At 43.4% G+C, this 26,803-nt stretch overlaps 1 protein-coding gene across 2 annotated transcripts in view; it reads left to right on the forward strand.

Moving 5' to 3' along the window:
- The window catches only part of NMT2 (N-myristoyltransferase 2), a 62,350-nt gene that overhangs the window by 29,855 nt on the left and 5,692 nt on the right, over window positions 1-26,803 (forward strand). For both annotated transcript variants that reach the window (XM_021696727.1, XM_021696728.1), the window contains exons 2-9: window positions 1,720-1,855; window positions 5,636-5,780; window positions 8,946-9,064; window positions 9,166-9,257; window positions 9,379-9,495; window positions 10,850-11,020; window positions 12,194-12,302; window positions 19,721-19,891. In XM_021696727.1, the coding sequence (XP_021552402.1) occupies window positions 1,720-1,855; window positions 5,636-5,780; window positions 8,946-9,064; window positions 9,166-9,257; window positions 9,379-9,495; window positions 10,850-11,020; window positions 12,194-12,302; window positions 19,721-19,891 (1,060 nt within the window). The remainder of the gene's footprint in view (window positions 1-1,719; window positions 1,856-5,635; window positions 5,781-8,945; window positions 9,065-9,165; window positions 9,258-9,378; window positions 9,496-10,849; window positions 11,021-12,193; window positions 12,303-19,720; window positions 19,892-26,803) is intronic.

Raw genomic sequence — 26,803 nt, forward strand, 5'->3', positions numbered from 1 at the left:
AAGTAGGTAGCAGCAGATACAGTTCATTGAGGGCAACAGAATGGAACTGATTGTTTCCATCACTTTTCCCTACATCCAGGCGGTAATGCAGTAACTGTCTCTGAATTTTAACTTCCCTTCTGGGAATACTGTGGTAGTGTAGACCCAAGTAACTGGAAATTGCAAATCTCCTGGCGTCTCTTTCTCTCTTTCAGGGGGTGACAGCCATAAGATGACAAGAGTTCCAGACAAATGTTTTACCAGTGAACATTTTTTTTTCACGTAGAATTTTTTATTGTTAATTCTTCTTGTTAAATGATTTACCAAGGAAAATTTCCCCTTCTGCAGAGAAGCGGTTTCTTTGGTTCTGTTGTGTTGAGATTTGTGGTTTGTTGTACCCAAGAGATGTTTATAATGGAATTTTTTACAACACGCATCTCTCCCTTAAAAGGCTGCCTAAAGGGGCACCTGGGTGGCTCAGTCGTTAAGCGTCTGCCTTCGGCTCAGGTCATGATCCTGGAGTCCTGGGATCGAGCCCCACATCCGGCTCCTTGCTCAGCGGGAGGCCTGCTTCTCCCTCTCCCACTCCCCCTGCTTGTGTTCCCTCTCTCGCTGTCTCTCTCTCTCTGTCAAAAAATAAATAAAATCTTTAAAAAAAAAAAAAAGGCTGCCTAAAAAGTAGGTTAGTGGAGCCGTGGTTAAGGGTGAAAGCTACTTGACTTCCATTATAAAATATGGTTTCTAGCTCCAGTTTTCCTGCTCGAATGCTGTTTAAGCACCTGCAGTGTGACGTCGTGTAGACTAGTAAGTCTTCCGAGTTCCTTATGCTATTAACTTCTCATCTCACTTCCATTTCCCGCTTTACATGCCATTTTGAGTTTCTGGATCTAATCTCATCATGTGCGTGTGGAGGGCGGGCTTCCCACCGACACTAGCAGAATTCTCATTTAACTCCATTCTGCTACCGTCCTCCCGGAGGTAGCATCAGATTGCCCGGGGCAGGGGTTTGGTCCTACAGGACTGCTCCCCACCCCACGCCGCCCGCCACTTGAGACACCAGTCGCAAACCCAAGCTGTCCCCTGTACTACTGACCAGCCAGGTGTGTATCAGGGGTTCCCAAGACCCCTTGCTCAGATTCGATTGATTTGCTGGAACAGCTCACAGAAGTACTAGAAACATTTTCTTTACTAGATGACTGGTTTATCATAAAAGGATAGGACTGGGGAACGGCCAGGTGGAAGAGATGCCCAGGCCCAGGTGCTGGGAAAGGGCGCGGAGCATCCATGCTCCACTCTCCCCGAATCTGTACAAGGAAAACTCTGTTTTTCGAGGGTTTTATAGAGGCTTCATTACATAGGCACGACTGATCAAATCACTGGCCATCCTGCTGCCCTCCCCTCCTCCCTGGAAGCTGGGGGCTGGGAATATAAGTTCCAGCCCTCTGATCACAGGGTTGGCACCACTGGCAACCAACCCCCATCCTTAGGCACTTTCCAAAAGTCACCTCATTAACACAACAGACATTTTTAAGCTCTTGTCACTTAGGAAATATGTATGAGAGCTATGTATTAGGTCGTCTGAATGATCACATATATACGTTTCTTATAAATCACAATATCAGGCATCCTAACCTAGTTCTTTTTTTTTCTTCCTGGGTATAATTTGCGTTCTTCTCAATGATTAATTTTATATAATGATTTTTTTTGTTCTTGTTTTACCCTCTGTGAATTTCCTAACAGAAGTCCTGGAGGGGATTTGGGTGCCAAAAAGAAAAAGAAGAAACAGAAGAGAAAAAAGGAGAAACCGAACTCCGGAGGCACCAAGTCAGACTCGGCCTCTGATTCGCAGGAGATTAAAATCCAGCAGCCTTCCAAAGTGAGACCCCTGTTTTATTTTAGCCTCTGTGGTTCCTCCTGCATGTGGGAGCCGGGTTGTAGGGCTCAGCGCCCCCGGGGGAGCAGAGGTGTCCTTAGGGTTTTGCTGGGACCGTGTGCTGGAAGGCGCTCGTCCCCGGCGGGCATTTACAGCCTTCCTGACGCTGATGTTCGTACCTAAATAACCAAGAGGTACAGACTGCATTTTTGTGTGTATGTGGATACGACCTGCATTTTTCCTTTTTCTCAAAGAGCGCATTTGTATGTAGATTGTAGTGATAGAAGTCAGTCTCCACGGGAGCTTGTTAGGTGTGTGTTGTTGTTGTTTTGAAGTTACGCTTAATATTTCATTACTTTTAGTTCAGAAGATATTCACATTTTAATTTTGCTGGGTATCTGTCTAATTACCTGAATAGCACCACACGATCTGGCAGCAGATTCCCACGGGAGCAGCCACGGGTAAGTCTTACGACTTTGAATCCGAACAGTTGGCTTCTCGGCCATTCTTACATCCCATTGCTGAGGGTGGGCCGTAGCTCCTGCCATTCCCGCCAGAGAAACACCCCTCTGAGACCCAGCCAGCAGTTGTGGTGGGCGGATGGCCGGCCGCGCGGGGTTCTGGTGGTGCTGATGGCAGCCCCCCCCCCCGCCTTCCGGGGGGCCGACCCGGGTCACCCTGGCGGGGAACACAGGCCTTGTGTGCGGGCCACGGGGGACCACAGGGCCCTCTCCGCGCAGGAAACTCACAGGGCAAAGGGGGTGGCGTTAGAAGTATGACGAAGCCCGGATGATCCTGATGGTTGCAGCTCCACGTCAGTTGTCCCCGGGGTCGTGGTGTGGCCGAGGGGCTCGGTCCCGGCCCCGGCCCATGAGCTGTGTGGGTGCCGCGCTCTGCGAGCCTATTTGCTGTTAGATCCTGTCTGTTACGTGGTCTTTATAGTCTAAAGCACTGTATATATGGCAAGTTTCGCGGGGTTGAAATTCTTTTTCTTGCACACAGTTGACACTGTATCGTGGGAAGTGGGTCTTACAGGCAGATTTTGGTGTTGTTACTGTTTTACACGTAAGACCAGGGGTCACTGAGAGGATACTTACTTTGCCCAATTCTCCCTGACTGCCTGTGTGGGGTGAGAAGAAAATGGGATGTTCCCCCCTTGCTTTTCAGCTCGTCTCTCAGGTAATAAATACTCTATCCACTGTACCTCCTTCCTGAGGTCACTCATATAAGGTACACCATCTACTCACAAGACATTTTTCCCATTTCTCAATGTCGCTTCATTGGATAAATGCGGTGCCACTTATATGCAGTTCTGACCCTCCGTATTGCTTCTACCATCACCATCAGCTTGTACCCCTCGCCGCACCCCCCAGTGACTTTGAGCCCTTCCCTTACTTCTGGTCACTTATGAGAAACTAGAGCTAGCCAAGGCAGGAGGAATGGCTAGCATGTACGTAGAGAAGTTGTTTTCTTTTTTAATTGAGAATAAATAAGAATTGTGTTAATGTGGGCCTTTGTCCATTGCATTTTTTTAAACTGGAGCTTCTTTCCCTTACACAAGATGCTAGCTCTAAATAACACTATAAATTACAGTGGATTGTGTGTAGAAAATATTATTTTCTGCCCTCAAGAACCAGAATAAGATGACATTTGTCTGGATTCTTTAGACTTCTTAGTGGTGGAGGACTTGGACATCTTTCCAAGATACTAAATTTAGAAAGTAAAGGGTAAAGTTACGTACAGTTGGAGCTTAGTAGTCCACGGAGGAAAAGAGGTGCGCCTGACTTAGGGATATGGTAGTGGGAAGCTAACGTGGGGTTGATCCACGTTCTCACCTTCCCTAACACTAATTCATTTCTCCCCAGGCGGTGCTGCTGTGGAAAGTAAATGGATAGGTTTAAGAATGTATCATAGCTGAATTTTCCTTGCTGCTTTGTCACCATGGATTTGAAAATTGTGCTTGCTTCTCTCTACTTTAAGAAAGCACTTAAAATAGTGATCATTCAGATATAAATATTTCATGAATGGTCGTTTTATGTAAAGACTGCTAGTCAACCTGATGAGGCTAGTTAGGTAGGGTTGAAACCACTCTGAGGTCTGTGTCTTCACGGAGTTGGGATATCCTTGGCTCCTTTGGAACAAAGATGCTGATTCATGTTTGCTGCAAACTAGCTAGAGTTTGGTATATTTGTGATCAAGAATTTAACTCCAGAATTAGGAAAGAAAAATTCCCATGACAAATTCAGTGCAGGCTTTATAGGTTCAAATTTGCCTTTTTAAGGATAAATGGGTACATGTTCAAGCATTATTAAGTTGAAATATGCTATGCTCCGACTTCTCTTTAAGTTGTCGGTCTTCTAGTAGATTGCCTTGTTTAGGGGTTCAAATGGATGTAAATTTCATTTTGCTGGAAATCAGTTACTCTATGTTGGAGGTTCAGAGCAAGAATCTTAAGCAAACACAGGGAGGCCTATATTAAATAAACTCTGTTTTGTAGTGTGTCACATGGGTAAAGCTTCCTAGGTTAAAGGCTTGACTTCAGACCACAGACGTTAGATTCAACATTGACCAGAAGTCCAGAGCTACTATTAATAAACCAGCGAGGGTCGATAGTAGCTTTTCTTTGCGCCCCCGGTTTGTTGGCACACAGGAAAACCAAAGGGCTCCAAAATTCTTGTTAACCACTTCTGAACTACAGTAAAGAGCATTGTTTGTGTGGCATCAAAATTCTAAAACTAATAATTTTGCGTACTGAAAAAAACTCTGTGATTTTCCTATTCAGCCCTAAGTGGAAAATAGAGGCTCGCTTTCCATGTGGGATTACATTATCTGAGGGACTTTCCAAAAAAAAGAGCTGGGGAATCTTCAGAGATAAGAGGATATTGGCTTTGAGGAAGGAACTTGAGATTGGAAAGGTATTGTCAATTTTCCAGACTGAGAATATGTTTTACTTAAAAAGGTTAGTTTCCAACACTTGGGTTGGGGAAAACAGGCTGTGGTTGCCAAAGATCTAAACTCACAGAAGAAACTGTTCTCGTTGGAAGATTTGTCTCTGGAGGAACATCAGAGCTGGGAGAGGGCAGGGTGTGGTCCTGGTGGAGGGCATTCTTAGAGATTCCCTTTCTTGATTAACTTCCTTCCCAGCTCAGCACTCAATTCTCTTTCCTTTTCCTTTTCTTTCCCTTTCCCCTTTCCCTTTTCCTTTTCCTTTCCTGTCCTTCCTTCCTTCCTTCCTTCCTTCCTTCCTTCCTTCCTTCCTTCCTTCCTTCCTTCCTCTTTCTTCTTCTTTTTTTTTAATGGACTAAAATTTCCCTCATCTGCCCGGCTTCCATTCTAGCAGTTACTTCCTTTGGCCCCACATTGCTACTGCAGGGCATAAACCCCAACAGTGAAACCGAGGGTATGCCTGACGGGCTGCTGCGTGGTAGTAACGCATTCGCGCGTGTCCCTCCTCTCTGCCGCTCTGCCCGGATGAGTGCGGGTGAGGACCCTCTGCAGATAGGGGGGACCCTGAAGCCAGGGGTGGTCGGCTTTACTTCAGATTTCCCAAAACTATCAAAGCCCCGTTAAAACTATCGAGCTATTGTTACCTTTAACATAATGTGTTTGCTTCTATTTTAATACCTTAGCATCCTTGAGCCCGATCCCTGACCAGGCTTAGAGGAGAGCTGGTTGGTTTTTTGGTGTTGTAGGCTCCAAGGCAGATGGCACGTGTGTCTGCCCCAGGTTTGGGAGCGGTGGCCGCTGCCTCATTTTTGTGTGTGTGTGTCTTTGCTGTTCTAGAATCCCAGCATTCCAATGCAGAAGTTGCAGGATATCCAGAGAGCAATGGAGCTGTTGTCCGCGTGCCAGGGCCCCGCCAGGAGCATCGATGAGGCTGCCAAACACAGATACCAGTTTTGGGACACACAGCCGGTACCCAAATTAAGTAAGCTCTTCTGCCTTTCTTTCTGCCCCCCCCCCCCCCCCCAACTCACAAAAACAGCTGGGTTAACAACAAACAAAAGAAACTTCCATAATTTCCATAATTTGTTTTTTTATCACAGATTAGCAGTGTACACAAAAGTCCTGTTTTTCTTCTTAAAATAGAAATATTGGGTAGTGACACTGGCTTTCATTAGACACAATTTTAGAGTCTAATTCCTCTTCCTATAGAAAAAATCCAACTTCTCCCACTTGAAACCTTAGTGTATTCAAAACATATATAAAAGACAGAGTCTCAGGACCTTTTTTGGTCCTGAGCTTCATGGAATCGTTTTTCCTCTACATAAATTTTTAGCAGTCTCACATCTCACTTACTCCAAAAGACACAGGATATTTGCCCTACTAGATCTTCTTGAAATGGAAGGTTTTGTGCTGCTCAGCAGTAGGATCCTGCACACTCACCACCGGCGTGAATTACTAGCAGCCGAGAACACCGCGGCGCAGTAAGGGACTCGGGCCCCTCGGGAGCGCTCCAGGGGACACCTGGGGCGCATGGGCATCTCGGCAGCAGGCCTCTTCCCTCAGCGCTGGGCCTGCTCCCTCACGTTCCACTCAGACTGTTCGCCTCATAAGTTTCCATATAAACATCATTTAACTCTTCCCCTTTCCACAGTAGAGAAGGTGATGATATAAATGCACTAAAAATGATTATGACTGCATTAAAAACTAAGCCTGCTGCTTTCTCTTATCCTCCTATGCAAATAGATTATAATTACTTTCTCTGTTCTTCTTTCTTGATTGTTCGAGTTCCAGAATCTGTGTAAGGTAAAGGATTGTCATCCAAATCTCTTTGTAGTCCAGTTATGTACAAATTATCCGTTTTATCGCATAAAAATCCGGGAACAGTCCTTGTCTTTGCCCTCAAATAATGGTTTTTAACCTTTTTGAAGTTCCTGCTCCTCTCCCCGCCGTATCCACCTCACGTACCTGGAAAAAGCACGGGCTTGGGAGTGGGAAAGATCAAGGAAAGCGATTCTCCTCACTTGTTTTTTCCTTCAGGCTCTAGAAATACATGTGTTTGGTCGTGGAGGAAGACTCCCTAGAGTGAACTTAAAGGATTTTAAATGCCGTTGAATTGAGTGGCCATTAGAGAAAGGGATGTGGGTCTGTTGATCTGGATGTATTGGGTTTAGCTGAATGCTGCTTGGCAAGCTGTTGGTGGCTTTCAGGTCACAGCCCCGGGGTCAAGCAAGCCGCCTTGGGCCGCCTCCTAACACCACCACACATCTTTGGGAAGATAGCCGGGGTGCGCCACATTTCCCTGCTCAGCAGAGAGCCTGCTTCTCCCTTTCCCTCTGCCTGCCGCTCTGCCTACTTGTGCTATCTCTCTGTCAAATAAATAAATTAAAAAAAAAAAAAATCTTAAAAAAAAAAAAAAGGTGATTAAAAAAATAATAATAAAAATAAATTAAAAAAAAGGTGAGGCCAAAACCTGTACCCGAGGGTCATTTATTCAGTAAATACCTGTTTTTTTTTTCCTTCTGCTTCTGTTTATTTATTTATTTCTTCTTTGAGGTGTAACTGACATACAGCACTATATTAGTTTCAGGTGTCGAACATAACGATAGGATGTTTGTGTACCTTGTTAGATGACCCCCACGGTAGGTCTAGTTATCATCCCTCACCACACCGACTTACAGAATTTTTTTTTTCTTAAAGATTTTATTTATTCATTATTCATTAGAGAGAGAGAGAGCGCACGCACACGTGGAGAGGAGAGGCAGAGGGAAAGGGAGAAGCAGACTCCCCACTGAGCAAGGAGCCCAATGCGGGACTCGATCCCAGGACCTGGAGATCATGACCTGAGCCGAAGGCAGACACTTAACCGACTGAGCCACCCAGGCGTCCCCAGAATTTTTTTCTTGTAATAAGGACTTTTAAGATCTGCTGTCTTAGCAACTTGCAAATACGCAATGCAGTATTATTAACTATAATCACCATGTGGTGTATTATATCCCCAGAGCTTACTTGCTTTATAACTGGAAGTTGGTGCCTTTTGACCCCCTTCACCCATTTCACACTACCACCCCTGCCAACCACCAGACTGTTCTCTGTGTCTAGGAATTCAGAATTTCTGTTTTTTTTAGATGCCACAGATAAGTGAAATCATACAGTATTTGTCTTTCTCTCTCTGACATGACTCACTTCACATAATGCCTTCAAGGTCACCAACGGCAAGATTTCATTCTTTTTTATGGCTGAGTAATAGATCAGTGGTGAGTGTGTATTGCTCAGTGCCAGGCGCTGGGGAACATGGCGGGGAAACAGTGAAGGGGAAGTAGGATACAAATGGTGGCCAGGTGGGGATGGAGGGAGGGCATCCTCCAGGTAGGAAACAGCTTTAGTCAGGGAAAGATGCTGTGGGAAAGTGATGTGTAAGCTTATGTCTGCAAACAACGCAAGCGGCTCGCCTACGGAGAGCAGGGGAAGGGCTGTGAGAGCAGAGGGAAACCCCAGACGCCGTGAGCTGGGGCCGGCCTGAGGGGGGTCAGTGTGGATGAAGCTGGAGAGAAAGGCCAGGTGGGCATCAGCCACACACAGGGGACTGGGTTCTATCCCAGTCACACTGGGAAGCTGTGGAGAAGGAACTGGAAAAGGGCACCTTTGTGGAGATCACTGGAGACGTGGATGACTTCAGCTGCATTGTCAGCAGTCTGCAAATTACTTGTAGGTGTTGCTGGGAGGGGTCAGAGGTCACCTAGCCCTCCCCACCCCCACCCCAGGTTTTTGAAATGCAGAATAAGAAGAGACTTCCCCAGGCCGTCATAGGATCTAAGCTGTCCACTGTGGTGTAGTGCAGTGGATCTGTCAAGTAGGGGCTGAGGCTGAGAAGTCACTGTCATGTCCTAATACACACCTTGTCATTGCATGAGAAAGGATTGCTCCTTCTATTTAATTGGTGAGATAGCAGCTCTTCTCTGCCACCTAGCTACCTTGTCTCCCTCCAAGAAGTAGCTGAAACATAGCATATTTTCAAAGATGATGTGAAACCCAAGTCCTCTAGAAATGATTTCGTTTTCTGTGACGGACCATTTTGGATCATCACAATGCTTTGTCCTTGAATATTCTGTCTTTTTGTCTGTCTTTTTTCTCCTCTGCTCCTCCCCAGATGAAGTCATAACCTCTCACGGGGCCATTGAAGCGGATAAAGACAACGTGCGTCAGGAGCCCTATTCCCTGCCGCAGGGTTTTATGTGGGACACCCTGGACTTGGGTAACGCCGATGTGGTGAGTAACACTCTGGGGTTCAACACCTGCCTTCGCACACATTGCTTCTAGGGGGCCGGGGTTGTGAGCACCATAGACCAGACACTTGCTTGGTCTTGTAGCTCAAGGAGCTGTACACGCTGTTAAATGAGAATTACGTGGAAGATGAGGAGAGCGTGTTCCGTTTCGACTACTCGCCCGAATTCTTGCTGTGGTGAGTCTGGCCGGCTGCTGGGGGGTGCCCCGGGCGTGGGCAGTCGGGGCGGCCTGCCTCGGTCTCCCTGGGTTCCTGGACACTAACCGCCGCCTGTTTTCCTTGCCTGCATCCGCTTCAGGGCGCTGCGTCCCCCGGGCTGGCTCCTTCAGTGGCACTGTGGGGTCCGAGTGTCTTCGAACAAAAAGCTAGTAGGGTTCATAAGTGCCATCCCAGCAAACATTCGGATTTATGACAGGTACCTATTACAGCTTGTCCATGCCGGCTTTGATGTGTTGTTTTTCCAAGAACTGCAGTTACAATGGGCTTTGAAAAATCACTGATGCAGATTGTTGATCTTAGGGGAGGTTGTGAGTGGGTGGGGGCGGGGGTCTGCAGGAAGGAACTCTACTTTCGGCTCGGTTTTGCTAAATCTAAAACTCTTAAAAATAAAGTTGATTCAGAAACACGGACCAGTGGAAAACTAAAGTTGATTTAATAAAAAAAAAATTGGACTGCAAACAGCAAAAAAAGGACAGCTCTCTATCAGTCTCGTCAGTGCACACACACAAATACGACGTATACATGTATATATGTATGTATCAGAATAAAAAAGCTATAAATGGTTATTTCAGATTTATTTCTGGAGAAAAAAATTATCGTAAAAGATCTCAGGAGAGATTTTTAAAAAATCTTTTTATCCGTAGGATAACTGTTGCATTTTTGCTCTGGGTCTCTAGCCCAGGAAGTCAGAGATCTTGTGCAGAGTGGGACTGTGTACTTCTCAGTGTATTGGTTAGTTTCTTTGCTACTAAAAGGCATTTGATGTCAAGGAGTCTCTGTGCCAGATGGAATGCCTGCATATGTAGAACCAGAGTGGGGAACAGGCTTTGGAGCCCTGGAAGGTTTACTGTAGCTCAGAAAAACACCAGCTCTCGTCTGGTCAAGGCACCTCTCAGGATCCTAGGAATTGCATTATACTCCAAAGCAACATCTTACCAGATTGTGCAGCTGGGTGACCCAATTATTGTCCTAATTGCGTACATGACAGAAAAAAAACAGATGTAGAAACTTTGAGGCACATCTTACCCGTTTTTATTTCTTTTATTCTTTTTTTAAAGATTTTATCTATTTTATTTGAGAGAGAGAGACAGAGATATCAAGAGAGAGCATGAGTGGGGAGGAGAGGGAGAGGCAGACTCCCCACTGAGCAGGGAGCCCGATGCAGGACTCGATCCCAGGACCCTGGGATCATGACCTGAGCCGAAGGCAGACGCTTAACCGACTGAGCCACCCAGGCTCCCCGTCTTACCCGTTTTCTAAAGTGAAAACTTACTTTAAAAAAAAGTCTTAAATTTATTTAGGACAAGGGGGTTTGGGTCTCCATGGCCTAGAGTTATGATCATTTTAGCAGGGGATTTGGAGACCAGCATATCCATCTGAACTTGTGAAATGTCTAAATGATGGTCATTTGTTCTTAAATATTGTGTTGAAGGGTTGGGGGGGGGATCTTTCGGTTTCATATTCTTTGAAATGTCATGGGTGTTGTCTTATTTTTTTAAATGTTTTCGTCTTACGTTCCCTCCGATTTTTGACCTCTTTCTCTTTCTTAGTGTGAAAAAGATGGTAGAAATCAACTTTCTTTGTGTTCATAAGAAATTGAGATCAAAACGGGTAGCTCCAGTGTTAATTCGAGAAATAACCAGAAGAGTGAACCTGGAAGGGATTTTTCAGGCTGTCTATACCGCTGGAGTGGTTCTTCCTAAGCCGGTAGCCACTTGCAGGTAACAACACCACAGGCTCACCTCTTGCCCCCTTGCTCTGTTGCTACCAGTTACCCTCACGTGTAACTCAGGGATTTGAGTTTACCTGTTATTACGTAGTTTGGTGGCAGAGGGGGGAGACCAGACCCAAGAATCACTGTGTCCAGTGTTCTTTCCAGTTTGCCATAGAACCACTTCGTGATTTAAAAAAAAGCCGGGGGGTGGGGGGGACTCTGCTTTTTAACATTTACCTGCTAATGATGCTGGTTCTGTATTCCTGTGTCCTTTCCGTTGGAGAGACCAGCACTGCCTCTCCCTTGGGGAATTCGGGGCATTGTGATCTTGAACATCCACCCTGCTAGCATTTTCTTTCCTTCCAAACACTCAGGTTTATACCAGGCTCTGCCCTGGCTGTCAGGGAACTGTCCCAAATGCCTGATAAACACCAGCTGAGAAGCCCAAACAAACCTGTTTGCTGAGAGTAAGAAAAGGCTTAAGCTCTGTTTTTTATGACTTCATCTGTTCTTACCAAGCTTTCAAAGGTTAATCCAGGGCAGATTTGGTGCCTGGACTAACCTGTTGTAAAGCCTCAGGGTTTATCTCTCTTGACTATTTTTGCCTCAAATAAGATGAAAACTTATGAAAGATATGAAAGGTAAACTGCAAAACGACTCTCTCCGATTAAATTATTCATAAATAACCTGAACAAATAAGACTTCGCAGGTATGTTTTAATACAAATCATCCTAGTACCTAAACTGGAATCACTGAAGAAATTCAAGATAGTTTCTCAAAAAGTTGTTTTCTTTGGTGTGCATTATATAAAAGCGACAGCTACGAATTTAGGGGGGATGTTTTTATGTTTTTAAACTTTTTGGTTTGCTTCCTGTAGAATCAGCAGTGGTCATTAAAGACTTGCAGACTGGGCACTTTTTAACTTTATTTACAATTTTGATTGCTCTTTACTGAAAGAGATGAAATGTCACAGACTACAAAGGAACATAAGGAAAGTGAGGATGTATTTTAGATGTAAAAACCAGCTGATAAAATAATTATGCAAGAAGAGGGCTAGCATCCAGCCCTGCACCAGGGGCATCACTAGTGTTCGTTAAATGCTTCTATAACTGGGACAAAGAGTAAAAAAACTGGTAGGGTTAGAAACCAATCAGGTTTTAAAACCTTTATTATATTCCAGATACTGGCATCGATCACTAAACCCCAGAAAACTGGTAGAAGTGAAATTTTCTCACTTGAGTAGAAATATGACTTTACAGAGAACAATGAAGCTCTACAGACTTCCGGATGTAAGTAAGAATGTTCTGCAGTTTTTCAAAGCTGTGACCTTAACTAAAGCTTTTAATGTAGAAAAGAGTTATTTGCAAGAGTCTTAAAAAACCAGCTCATGTGTCTGAGAATGTGAATATGTCGCTTTTTGGAACTCTGGGCTAGGAAAAATAGGGGAGCTCATTTGGAAACACCAGGTTTTTTTTGTTTTTTGTTTTTTAAGACTTTTAAGTCTTTAGTTTAGGGTTGGATGGGATTGAACTCAAGATATGTAAGTTTTGAAATTTCGGGTATTTACCATTTGTTACATAAGAAGGAAGAAAACTTGGGGCTTCTGATGCTATTTTAACACAAAGGACCTAAGGAATAAGGCTTAGAGTGAGAGACCAAGGAGAGGAAATAATGTTTCATTAAATTACCATCTTTTTAGGGTCGCCTGGGTGGCTCAGTTGGTTAAGCATCTGACTCTTGGTTTCAGCTCAGGTCGTGATCGCAGGGTTGTGGGATCAAGCCCTGCGTTGGGCTCTGTGCTCAGTGGGGAGTCTGCTTGAAAGATTCTTCCTAAGCCTCCCCACCCCATCTCTTAAATAAATAAATAAATCTTAAAAATATATATATTTTTGAAAGATTTTTATTTATTTATTAGATTGAGAGAGAAAGCATGAGCAGAGGGGAGGGGCAGAGAGAGAGTGCAAAGCAGGCTCCCTGCTGAGCAGGTACCTCCCCCCCCCGCCCCACCCCTGACGCAGGGCTCCACCCAGGACCCTGAGATCATGACCAGGGCCGAAGGCAGACACTTAACTGACTGAGCCACCCAGGCGCCCCCTCAAAAAAATATCTTTTTAAGCTAGTAAATTCCCAACATGACAAGTTGTCTCTTAATAGAGGAAAAGTTACATGTGCTTACCAGTGTTGCCTTTATTTGAGGCTTGGATGGTGTGTTAGTTGTTTCTTGCTGTTGTGATAGATTCCCACAAATTTAGCAGTTTAAAACACGCATTTGTTTTCTCCCAGGTTCTGTGGTTCAGGAATCAAAGCCCAGCTTGCCTGGGGCCTCTGCCCCAGGGTCTCTCATGAAGTTGCCATCAAGGTATCCACTGGGGCTGGGTCTCATCTGAACACTTGACTGGGGGTGGGTCCACCTCACATGGCTGTTAGCAGGCCTGAGTTTTTGCTGGCAGTTGGACCGAGAGTTTTAATTCCTTGCTGGCCATCGGCCATCGGCCTCCCTCTGGTCTTCGCCAGGTGAGATTCCCCGTAGGGTAGCAGCTGTGACAACATGGCAGCTTGTTTCATCAAAGCCAGTGAGGGAGTGAGTCTACAGAGAGAGCCGGCTAGCAAGGTGGAAGTTAGAAACTTATGTAATCAGTGCTTGGAGGTGACATCCAGTCACCATTGCTGTGAATGTCACTGGTTAGAAGCAAGTCCCAGGTTCCACATTCAGGAGGAGCGCAAGGCTGTGAGCACCAGGAGGTGGCATCACCAGGGGCCATCTTAGAATCTGTCTGCCACAGATGGGATCTTTCGTTTGAAGTTTTGATTTCACCAGAGCTATTCTTTCTCTTGGGTTGTTAGAAAGTAGTTTCGTGACTATTTTAACTTGATTGAGGGATCCCCGTGGAATGTCACCATGTTCCTCTTGAACACGGGGAGGGCTTCACCTGCGGTGGCCTTTCTCGGCGCGGTGGACTCCACTACCTCCTTTCGTCTTTCGGCCAGTTGTGTGTTTACCAAGTACATGTGAGTAGCTACATGAACGGATGTATTTTTTTCCAGTGATAGACAGGAATCAACTGATTTCTGACCTTAGGCAGAATTTCATGAGGAGAAAAGTGGAGGCGAGGGAAACCAGATGTGGGAGAGATCAGGACCATCATTCTGGAGCTTTGTAACCTGGCAGAAGGATCGGAAGGCCTCGGCTTCCCTTCGGTCTTAACTGTTGTTGCAGACAGTGGGGCTCAGACTAATGAACCCACCGCCTCTGAGGCCAAGGAAGGAGGGGAAATGTGGACCAGAAGAGAAGAAAATAAACACTGCAGACAGCATGAGAGAGTAGGGTCCACAGGACCTGGGGAGGGGGCGCCAGCCCCTCATGCTGGAGTGGCAGAAGGGAAGGTAGGTGTGTGGAGATGTGTGCACGGAAGACGTTCAGAGAAGTCACACTAGCAACGTGACACTGAATACTGACTGGCCAGGGCTTTTTTGATGCCAGGGGCCAAGACCCAGAGTGACCCGCGAGGGACATGCACGTAGAGGCACAGGACACCGCTACGGCGAAACACGCCGCCTGCAGGCCTGTCCGTTCTCAGCGGCCTCCTTGCGGTTGGAGACTTGGCCATCCAGGAGCGGAAATTTAAAAACTTCAGGCGTGCCCACTTTTTTCACTAGGGGCTAACGCTCTTCTGTGGTCTCCCCGAATTTCAGTTTCTTGAGCCTGAAGCCGTCCAGCTTGTGTGTAAGGAAGGTGCCCACTTCCGTGTAGGTTTCCTAAAATGGGATGAAGGAGGAAAGTTTTAGTACCTGTCATGGGTTTATTCAGGGTGATCAGACTTTGAGCTAAGAGTATTTTTGACTTTTGTACCTCATCCTTTATGTTTTTACGCAAAAATCGATCAACTCAGGTAACAGTGTTAACAAGTTGGTAATAAATCCCTGGTCCGGCATTGGGAGTTTTTTTCCCCCAATAAAGTGAAGTTTACAAAGTGCTCTCACATGTGTATATATATTCATGTTACTCTCATGACAACCTTTCAAAGCTAGTGTGGCCTGTCTGCATTTTGCAGATGAAGAGATCAGGGCTTACGCAGTTTGACACTTAGACACGGGCCTGTCACTAATAAGTGGGGGACTCGGGATGCACGCCCCGAACATCCACGTTCCGCCTGTTAGATCCCTTTGCTCCTGCCGTCACCTCTCACACACCCCCAGGGGGCAGCGTGGCCCGGTCCCACCGGATGTCTCGCCACACGGTCACTAGAGCGGAGGTGAACGCAGGAAAGCATGATCGTCAGGGGCCGAATAGCGCTCGTTGGCGTGTTCCAGTCTGCCTCCCTGCTTTTAAGTCCTGGGGAAGGAAAGAAAAATGAAGAGTAAAACAATGAGGAAAAAGAGAGGGTAGAAGAGATGAGAATACAGATATTAGAAAATCTGGAAGGCACCCACTGAGCCGCCTGGGAGTGTGTCGTTTGAGTTAGAAGCTGAACGGTGCAGGGGCGCCTGGCCGGCTGAGTCAGTAGAGTGTGCGACTCTTCATGCGACTCTTGATCTCAGTGTTGTGAGTTTGAGCCTCGTGGTGGGTGTAGAGATTACTTAAAAATAAAGTCTTAAAAAAAAAAAAGAAGCTGGACAACGTAGCATGTACTAGACAATGGCCTCTGCCTGCATAGGGGCCCAGTCGTGTGATTTAAGAACATTTTTGTGCCCTTAAGCGTAAAGAACTTTATTGCGTACAGCTTTTGCTCTCTGGATCAGTCTCATCTTCTGATCCATCATTACTGTTTCTGCGTACCGTGCCTGCTGTAGGCCTTGTTTGTGGACTTCTGGATCTAAAGCGTTAACATTATTATGGCCAGCGTTGTGCTAGACACCGAACATCCATAGTCTCAACTATTATTCAGAACCGTCCTAGGAGGGCAGGGCATTCTCCCCGTTTTGTGGAAGAGAGCAGTGAAATTGCTCTGCCCAGAATCGTCATCTTCTTGTTAGGAGAGAACCACCCAGGGCCCACACCCCCCCCAGCCTCTGCTCTCTGCAATGCTGAGGTCTCCCCGAGTGTCATGCCCTCCCCTACCTTGTAAACATTGGTTTGTTTTAGCTTGCTGTTGAGCATTTTCTTTTTCTTTTTTTTCTTTTGAAGATTTTATTAGAGAAAGAGAATGAACAGGGAGGGGAGGGCAGAGGCAGAGGGAGAAGCAGACTCCCCGCTGAGCAGAGAGCCCCACACGGGACTCGATCCCAGGACCTTGGAGATCATGACCTGAGCCGAAGGCAGATGCTTAACCAACTGAGCCACCCAGGCGCCCCACTTTTGAGCATTTTCAAACAAAGTTGGAATTTTTTTTTTTTTTTGGTCAGTGCTCTTAAAGGTGAAGGAATTTAAAGTCGGCAAAAAACTGGAGTCAGGTTCATCTCCTGGGGTCCTTCCACAGTGTTGCAGGAAGGACGTGCTTGTGAAGACGTGCAACATTTAGTTGCAGTAGATGCTTTTTTTAATGATTAGCGTCCTGCGGCTGCTTTTTAAATCAAATCCCCATAATCATTGCTTACATCTCTACTCTGGAATCTTGGCTCTAAGAGAGTTTACGCCACATAGTTTGACAGAGAACAAAACGGCTTCTGTTTTTTAATAGACCTCTGAGCCTTTTCGCCGTATGCACTGATAAGCAGATTTTACACATATTTCAATGTACAGAGAGTCCCAACAAGTCACGCCTGCTAGTTGGACCCTGGGAAAGTGAGTCTGGCTGAGATAATAGAGCTTGCATATGAAATGTAAGGCTGTCTCAGTCACTGGAAATGTCTTTTTGTTTTTTTGGAATTCTCTGGAAGCCACCTTTCTTTTTTGGGTTATGCCAAAACTTACCATTTTTTAAATCTAGGCTTAACATTTCCCCACCTCTTTCTGAAGACCGCAGCTGTAATTGGAGGGTGTATTTTATATTTTAAAATGTATTTTGTGCTTCTGTTAATTTTTTTTTTTTTTTTGGAGAGTGTGAAACTTCATGATATTAGAAAGAAGCACGTTTAGGCCCTGAGACACACATTATGAGTCAGCAAAAGTAAACATTCTTCTCCTGTTTTCTGGGATCTTGCATTTTTTTTTTTTTATAGCTGATACAGTCTGATGTTCTCTTAAAAAAAAAAAGCTTCTGTGAAAAAGCACTTCTAGGGCTTATAAATTGCCCAGTGCGTATACTTTCTGCCTGTTCACCCAAACGTACTGTTTCACGGAGTTTTCCATCTCCCACTTCGACTACCCGTTATTCTGACTTTTGGAGACCTGACACAGCAGTTCTCAAAGTTGGTCCTGGGACCCCTGAGAAGTCCTGGAGTCAAGTCCGTTCCGGGGGAGCGGGGTCTGTGACATCAACACTATTTTTATAATAACAGTGAGACATAAAATGCATTTTTCGCTTTAATTACCCTACAGATGAACTGTGACATCTACGAGAGGCCTTCTGGAATGTGTGCTCCTGCATTTTTTTTTTTGTTTTAAGATTTTCTCGGTTTTAATTTCTAATACGATACGTGCGGGTGGATATAACCCACCTTTGCAAAACTGGCTGGGAATACTCCGTGTTTAAGAGGGGAAAGGTGTCTTAGACAAAAATATTCAGGAACTGCTGCTTTAAGGGTGTCTGCTGGGCAAAAGATGTTGATTTTAGTGATTTTGCAGGATAAATACTCACTGAGGGAGAATATTGCTGCAGAGGAGTGTTTTGGTCTAGAAAGAAGTTGGCAGGCTTGTTCTTCCTTTCTGAATGTCCGCCTAACACATGCACTATCCTGTTGCTTGCACTAATGAATCTAATTGCTTGATATCATTGTTCCTGAACCAGCAACAAAAGAAAAAGCAGTTTACTATTGAGCAAGGCTACTTAAGACTTTATCGAGGTTATCTGCATAGCAGAAAACCATCTTTGTAAATGACTTTTTAAATACATTCTTTCTGTATATGTAGTTTGGTTTTTCCTGTTAGCATTTAGAAATGTATGTTTGTTACCTTTTCCAGTATTTGGAAATCACCTAGGTTCCATCTTGCCATGAATTTGCAGTATAGAAATGCTACCAAACACTAAACTTGGGTCAGGGGAAAGGAAAAAAGAATTTTTGCCTGGCTTACATAAAAGTGCCAGGCCCAAGAAGTGTCATCTTTGAAGAACTGACCCTGACTTTTTTCCCTGTCTGCAGCCTTCACCGTACCTTACTGTGTAAATGTGGTTCGAAACATAGACATTCATTCATTCATTCATTTCATTTCATTCATTCGCACATATTCGGGCTGTTATTACCCTTCTTGCTTGAAGGGTTAAGCCTTGGATGGAAGCCAGGGCCTGGAGATTTCTCGTGCTTTGGCTTTGTGATCCACAGAGAGGCTAGAAGTACGAGTTCTCTATTAAATGTTCAGGGCTTATCTTCTCTCGATGTGGACTAGTAAACTATAGTTTAGCTGAATTACTACGTCTTTATAGATTACATAAGTCATAACAGAAAGGCCATTTGGGTCTGTAAATACAAAGAACAGATCTCTCAACCCCCCTCCTAGCCCCCACCAGTCAGTGATCAGTCAGCATTCTTTGTCACGGACCCCAAGAGACCTCGGCACAGCTGCTAAGATGGATCAGAGCCAGCACTCAGCATGAAACCTATTTTCCACCTTAGGCTTATCTGCTATGCTCCGAGTCTGGGGGCATGCGGAAGTTGTCATGATCTATTTTTAAAGGCAGTATTTAATTTTAAAGCCTTTAAAGATAACTTAGAAAAGGTAGAATAGAACTATTTATATACAGGTTACTTATTGCTTAAAATATATCCACTATTTCTAGGAAAAAGGAAAAAAATCAAGCTAACTGGAAAGATGAAGTTGTCTTGCTAAGTTTTTAGTATTTTGTACAAACAAACACTTGTGGTGGGTTTTCTCACTTCTCGGCTCAAGTGTTCTGGTGTTTGGGCAGTTCCTAGGGAGCTAAGTGATGTCTGGAGCTCATCTGAGGTCACAGTGGAACAAATCCAAATGGGGACCTGTCCTGACCGTTAGGTTAATTCTGTTCCTAATAGAATACCGTAGAAATTGTGATGCTCTGGAATGATGAATCCAAATGCCTGTTCTAATCACCTTTTTTAATCAAAAGAGAGCAGGGGAAGCCAGGCCTGGTACTTGGCAGCTAGCCATGCACCTTTAGAAAATACTTGGCTGGTCAAATGCTTGCCCTTCCCCTTCTAACCAATATGATCTACTTTTATTTCATTTTTGTTGCTCACAAGAACAGAAGAGCTACAGCCTCTTCACGAGCCATTCAATAAAATCAGTTTCTGAGCTGTCTTCACCTCAACATGTCAGACAGGGCAGTCTCTAAAGCACATCCTTCCAGAACACATGCTCAGATTGCTCTGCCCCGGGGTGGAGGCTGTTAACATGCTTGGCTTTGGCACGTAGATTGGTGTCCCCTCTGGCTTCGTTGGGACAGCACTGACCCCAGACCGGGCCCACGGATAGAAGGTACAACGCATTGTCTAACGTACTTTTACGTCGGTGCTTTTCAAGCTTTTGTGTGTAGACCGATCACTGGGGAGTCTTGGTAAACGGCAGATTCTGTAGGGCTGAGGGCGAGCCACGATGCGGCAGCTCTGACAGGCTCCCAGGTGACGCTGACGTACCCGGCCTTCCGTTCCTCTTACAGTTCAACTTCCCACTTTGTTTTGTGTTCACTGCAACAAGGCTACCAAGACGTCAGGCCTGAGACCGATGGAACCGAGAGATATCCGGGCCGTTCGAGACTTGACCAACACTTACCTGAAGCAGTTTCATCTCGCCCCGGTGATGGATGAAGAGGAAGTAGCTCACTGGTTCCTCCCCCAGGAGCACATTATTGATACGTTTGTAGTGGAGGTAAACATAAGGGGGTTAAGACACTACAGACAAGTATGAAAACACCACACAGCTGAGTCTGTTTCCTGGAGGGATCAAAGAGTGCCGCTCTCTCTCCTCTTTCTCCGTGACTCACTGCTTCCAAACCAGATTTCTGCTCCCCCCGATAGAACCAGAATTTATTCTTACAGTTTCCGTTCCTAGAGAAGAGCATATTTTTGCTAGTGATTAATAGGAAATCAGGATACGTTTCTGTTGGTACCTGTGTGATTAATTGCTTTATTCAGTTTTGAAAAAGTCGATTTGGATGGCGTTATCTGAGGTACTTTCCAAAGTTTAATATCTTTGGGTTTTGCAAACCTGGTTTGACCTGAACTGCTTTCCGTTGAGATGGCATAACTCAGCCACTTAACCCTTGTTCAAGGGAAGGAAGGAAAAGTAACAAATTTTCTGATTATTGATTGGATGAATTTAACATAGTGCTTTTTAAACCTTTTTTTAGAAAAAAAAAAAAGCTTGGAATTTGTTGTTCAGATGATGTTTCGCATAGAAGCTCTTTCAGTTGAAGTGGGATTGGGTTCAGAAGTTGAGATTTAAGCTGGTAAGTACCTGGAGGAGAGAAAGAATAAGGAGGCCAGGTAGAAGTTCCGACAACAGTCCATTCACCATTCAGGTGTGAGCACTGAGCTGGAATTGTCTTTTCAACATTGTCAGGCATCCGTCTGGATGTAGGATGACAGCCAAGGCAGCGCAGAAATGGTAGAAACAGACAGGGTGAATTCAAAGGACATTTCTGGAGAACGACTGAGCAGTCTTTGTTTTTATTATCAGTTTCAGAGGTAGAGTTCAGTGATTCATCAGTTGCATATAACACCCAGTGCTCAATACATCATGTGCCCTCCATTTAAATGTCCATCATCTAGTTACCCCATTCCCCCACCCACCTCCCCTCCAGCAACCCTCAGTTTGTTTCCTATGATTAAGAGTCTCTTATGGTTTGTTTCCTTCTCTCATTTCATCTTGTTTTATTTTTCCCTCCCTTCGCCCTGTGATCCTGTTTTGTTTCTTAAATTCCACATATGAGTGAGATCATATGGTATTTGTCTTTCTCTGACTGTCTTATTTCACTTAGCATAATACCCTGTAGTTCCATCCACATCATTGCAAATGGCAGCATTTCAATTTTTTGATGGCTGAGTAATATTCCCTTGTATATATGAACCACGTCTTTATCCATTTATCTGTCAATGGACATCTTGGCTCGTTCCATAGTTTGGCTATTGTGGACATTGCTGCTATAAACATTGGGGTGCAGGTGCCCCTTTGGACACTACATTTGTATCTTTGGGGTAAATCCCTTGTAGTGCAATTGTGGGTCATAGGGTGGCTCTATTTTCAGCTTTTTGAGGAACCTCCATACTGTTTTCCAGAGTGGCTGCACCAGCTTAGACTCCCACCAACAGTGTAAGAGGGTTCCCCTTTCTCCGCATCCTCGCCAACATCTGTCATTTCCTGACTTGCTAATTTTAGCCATTCTGACCCATGTGAGGTAGTATCTCATTGAGGTTTTGATTTGTATTTCCCTGATGCTGAGTGATGTTGAGCACTTTTTCATGTGTCTGTTGGCCATTTGGATGTTTTCTTTGCAGAAAAGTCTTTTCTTGTCTTCTGCCCATTTCTTGATTGGATTATTTGTTCTTTGGGTGTTGAGTTTGATAAGTTCTTTATAGATTTTAGATACTAGTGCTTTATCTGATATGCAAATATCCTCTCCGATTCTGTCGGTTGTTTTTTGGTTTTGTCGACTATTTCCTTTGCTATGCAAAAGTTTAAGCACAAATCTTTATGCATTTGTGGTTAGTTTCTCCAGGACAGCAGTTCTCAAAGTTTTTGATCTCAGGACTCATTCACTCTGAAGAACTATTGAGGACCCCAAAGAGCTTTTATTTTTGTGGATTATACTTACAGGTACTTATTACATTGAAAATTGAAGCAAAAATTTTTAATATTATTATTTTATAAATCAGAGAAAGCCAAATGCTGTATGATCTCACTTATATGTAGAATAAAAAAAAAAAAAATCCAAAATTCACAGATGGAGAAAACAGGATTGGTGGTTGCCAGACGTAGAGGGTGGGCGAAATGGTTGAAGAGGGTCAAAAGGTACAAGTTTCCAGTTATAAAATAAATAAGTCATGAGGATGTAATGTACAGCATGGTGACTACAGTTAAGACTGGGTCGCGTATTTGAAAGTTGCTAAGAGAGCAGACCTTAAAAGTTCTTATCACAAGAAAAAAAGTTGTTACTACATGTGGTGGTAGATTTTAACTAAACTTACTGTGGTGATCATTTTGCAATGTATACAAATATCGAATCATTATCTTGTACACTTGAAAGTAATATAATGTTATATGTCAATTATATCTTAGTTTTGAAAGAGAATAAATAATTGAAAAAATATATATTTAATTTAATAACAATAATAAACATGTTACCTAAATAACATATTTTTTATGAAAAATAACTGTTTCCCAAAGTGACAAAATTAAGAATGGTATGTTTTATATTTTTGCATATCTCTTTAATGTCTGATTTACTAGAAGACAGCTGGGCTCTCATATCTACTTCTGCATTCTATCTATTGTGATAAATTATTTTGGCCGACGTGTGTGAAAAAAAATCCTTCACATGAAGTATTGACGATATGGAAAAGAATAAATATTTTAGTAGCCTATTCAGATCGTTTTGAATATTCTCTACCTGAAAGCATATTAATGAACTTTGCATACTCTGTTTGATTAAAATCCATTGGTCTGTCTTGTCCTTTGATCATTCCTTTACCAGTGTATGAGTTTGTAACATCATATATTGATCATTTGGAAAATACCGATTCACTGAGTTAAAAAGATCTTCTAGATGATAACAGTTTATTATATAATATCAAAAAGTCTCATTCATTGATATCCCCACCATTGTCATCAGAAAAGTATATAATATAGTTCATGGTGGAGGATATAGGTTTTTCCAGACATAAAGTTGTACCCTGAAAGCTCAAATTATATCACTGGCAACAAATCCCACCAATATTTTCCTTGAAGTGATAGGATCGCATCATTGATTTCCAAGATGTGCCAAATACCCAAGTTTCAATGACCGGAGTTTGTTAGTCCTCTTTTTGAGTGGTGTTCCATGAAAAAAGTGGCTAGTTCAGCTCACACCTCCATCGCCTACAGGCTTCTCTTTGAGACAGCAAACTCAAGGAAAATGAGAGTTTTCCTAGAAAAATAAAAAGACTGCCCTTTCAGTAGGCAACAGAACTGCTTTGTGTGCTTCGTCCCATGCCATCACACAGGATGGGAAAGGATGAGTTGTTAAGCGTCGGGAGTTAACACCGTTAAGAATTCTTATTCAAGGACGTGCTTAAGTGAAACCTTTTTTTTTTTTAAACCGTGAGTTTGTGGTGGTGAAGAGTAAGAAGACCACCGGCACGGTTTGGTGCCGAGGCCCGGATGGTGGTGGCACCATCGCTCCTGCATTCTTGGTGCAGATGTCCACACAGTGAACGAGGCAGATAACATCGTAGTGCTGTTAGGAAAATCGTTTTGATTCCTCGGACTTCTGGAAGGGTCTCAGATACCCACAGGGGTTCACAGACCACATTTTGAGAACTGCTGCCCTCGGGTATATACTCAGAGGTCGAGCTGTGTTGTCATACAGCTCATCAAAGTATCTCTTAGCAGTGTTGGGGAGGTCCTGTTTCCACAAATCCTCAGGCGCATTTGGTTATTACCAGACTTTAAATTTAGGCCAGTCTGATGGGTATCAAGTGATATCTTGTTTTTAATTTGTATGTTCTTATTACTAATGAATTTGAACATCATCTCATAAATCTGCTAGCCATTTTTATGCCGGGCATATACTTTGCCTCTTTTTACCTGTAATCTTCTTGGTTTCTAAAGGTTTTTCCATATGTTGAATGCTAATATTTGTATTGGGCTCTATTTCTGGGTTCTCTCTTTTGTTCCATTGATCTCTGGTGTCTGTCCCCCACCAACACCACACTGTCTTGATTACTATAGTTCTGTATAAGTCTTGATAGGTAGAGTGATTCGTCCCACTTCATTCTTTCTGTCAAGATTGTTTTAATCTATTTCTTTCACCCTTCCATATAAATTTCAGAATAAGCTTGTTTTTGTCTATGAAGTACCTTGCTGGGATTTTGATAAGAATGACATTAAATCTATAGATTAATTTGGGGAGAATTCATATGAGTCTTCCAGTCCATGAACACGATATGTCTCTATATTTATTTAGAACTTTTGAATTTTATCAGCATTTAATGATATTCAGCATCCAGATCCTGTACCTGTTTTCTTAAGTGTATACCTTACATATTTGATTTTCCTTAGAGCAATTATAAATAGTATTATGTCTTTAATTTTGGTTTCTGCATGTTCATTGTCAGTGCATAGAGTGCAGTTGCTTTTTCTGTGTTGATCTTGTATCCTGCATCCTTGCTGAAATCACTTAATAGGTCCAGGAGTTTATGTGTAGATTTCTTGGGATTTCTACATAGACAGTCATGTCACCTGCAAATAGGGACAATTACATTTCTTCCCTTCCCATCTGCATGCCTTTTATTTCTTCTTCTTGCCTTATTGCAGGGGGTAGATCTCCCAGTACTTTGTTGAATAAGAGTGGTAAAGGTCGACATCCTTGTTATTGGTATTAGTGGAAAAGCATTCAGTCTTCTGCCATGAGGCGTGGCATTAGCTGGAGGATTTTTGTAGATGCTTCTTACCAATTTGAGAGAATTTCCCTGATTCCTAACTTGCTGAGTTCTTATCATGAATGGGTGTTGGATTTTGTCCATTGCTATTTCTGCTTCAATTGATATGATCATGTGATTTTTCTTCTTTAGTCTGTTGATGTGGTATATTACAGTGGTTGATTTTCACATGTTTGACTACTCTTGGCATTCCTAGAAAAAACCCATTTGGTTATGGTGTATAAATTTTTTTATACATTGTTGGATTTGGATTGCTAACATTTTGAATATTTGTTGAGTTCAACAGAGATACTGGTCTGCAGTTTCTCCTTTTTTTTTTTAATACTGCTTTTGTCTGGTTTTGGTATCAGGATAATTCCGGCCTCATAAAATGAATTGGGAAGTGTTCCCTCCCCTTTCTTCTAGAAGAGATTGTATAGAATTGGTGATAATACTTTAAATATTTGCTAGAATTCTCCACTTGACACCGTCTGACCTTAGAAAATTCTTTTTTGTTAAAGTAAGTTCCATTTCTGTAATGGTATAGGACTATTCAAGTGATCTGTTTCATCTTGATTGCATTTTAATAGGCTGTGGTTCTTGAGGAATTGGTCCATTTCTTCTAGATTGTCAAATTTATAAGAGTATAAAGTTGCTTAATTATTCTTTTGTCCTTTTACTGGCCAAAGGATTTTTTTTTTAATTTTTTTATTAACATGTAATGTATTATTTGTTTCAGGGGTACAGGTCTGTGATTCATCAGTCTTACACAATTCAGAGTGCTCACCATAGCACATACCCTCCCCAATGTCCATCACCCAGCCACCCCATCCCTCCCACCCCCCTCCACTCCAGCAATGCTCAGTTTGTTTCCTGAGATTAAGAGTCTCATGGTTTGTCTCCCTCTCTGGTTTCGTCTTGTTTCATTTTTCCCTCCCTTCCCTTATGATCCTCTGTCTTGTTTCTCAAATTCCTCATATCAGTGAGATCATATGATACTTGTCTTTCTCTGATCGACTTATTTCACTTGGCATAATACCCTCTAGTTCCATCCACGTTGTTGCAAATGGAAAGATTTTATTTTTTGATGGCTGCATAATATTCCATTGTAAATATATACCACATCTTTTTTATCTACTCATCTGTTGATGGATATCTGGGCTCTTTCCATAGTTTGGCTATTCTGGACATTGCTGCTATAAACATTGGAGTGCAGGTGCCCCTTTGATTACTACATTTGTATCTTTGGGGTAAATACACACTAGTGCAATTGCTGGGTTGTAGGGTAGTTCTATTTTCAACTTTTTGAGGAACCTCCATACTGTTTTTGAGAGTGGCTGCACCAGCTTGCATTCCCACCAACAGTGTAGGAGGGTTGCTCTTTCTCCACATCCTCGCCAACATCTGTCGTTTCCTGACTTGTTAATTTTAGCCATTCTGACTGGTGTGAGGTGGTATCTCATTGAGGTTTTGATTTGGATTTCCCTGATGCTGAGTGATGTTGAGCACTTCTTCATGTGTCTGTTTGGCCAAAGGATTTATAGTGATAATGTTTATTTCATTCCTGATATTGACGATTTGTATCTTTTCTCTTTTTATGTTTGTTGGTCTTGTTAGTGTTGTATCAAATCAATTTTGATTCCCCCCCCAAAGAACAAGGCTTTTGTTTTATTGATTTTCTGTTTTCCTGTTTTCAGTGTCATTGATTTCTGATCTTATGTTTATTATTTCCTTCCTTCTTTTGGGCTTCTTTTGCTCTTCCTTTTCTTGTCCCTTGAGGGAGGGATTTAGATCATTGAGACCTTTCCCTGTTATAGTGTAAGCATGTAGTTCTATAAATGTCCCTCCCTGCACTGCTCTAGCTTCATCCTACATATTTTGGTATGTCATATTTTCATTTTCATTTGGTTCTATGTATATATGTATTTGTTTATTTTTAAAGATTTTATTTATTTGAGAGACAGAGTGCACATGAGCAGGGGGGTGAGGGGCAGAGAGAGAGGGAGAAGCAGGCTTCCCGCGGAGCAGGGAGCCCGATGTAGGGCTCCATCCCAGGACCCTGAGATCATGACCTGAGCCGAAGGCAGATGCTTAACCAAATGGGCCACCCAGGTGCCCCTGTATTTTTTTAAATTTATTTTGAAACTTCCTCTTTGAGCCTTGG

The sequence above is a fragment of the Neomonachus schauinslandi genome, chromosome 5 (genome assembly GCF_002201575.2).
Source record: "Neomonachus schauinslandi chromosome 5, ASM220157v2, whole genome shotgun sequence".
Lineage (NCBI taxonomy): Eukaryota > Metazoa > Chordata > Mammalia > Carnivora > Phocidae > Neomonachus > Neomonachus schauinslandi.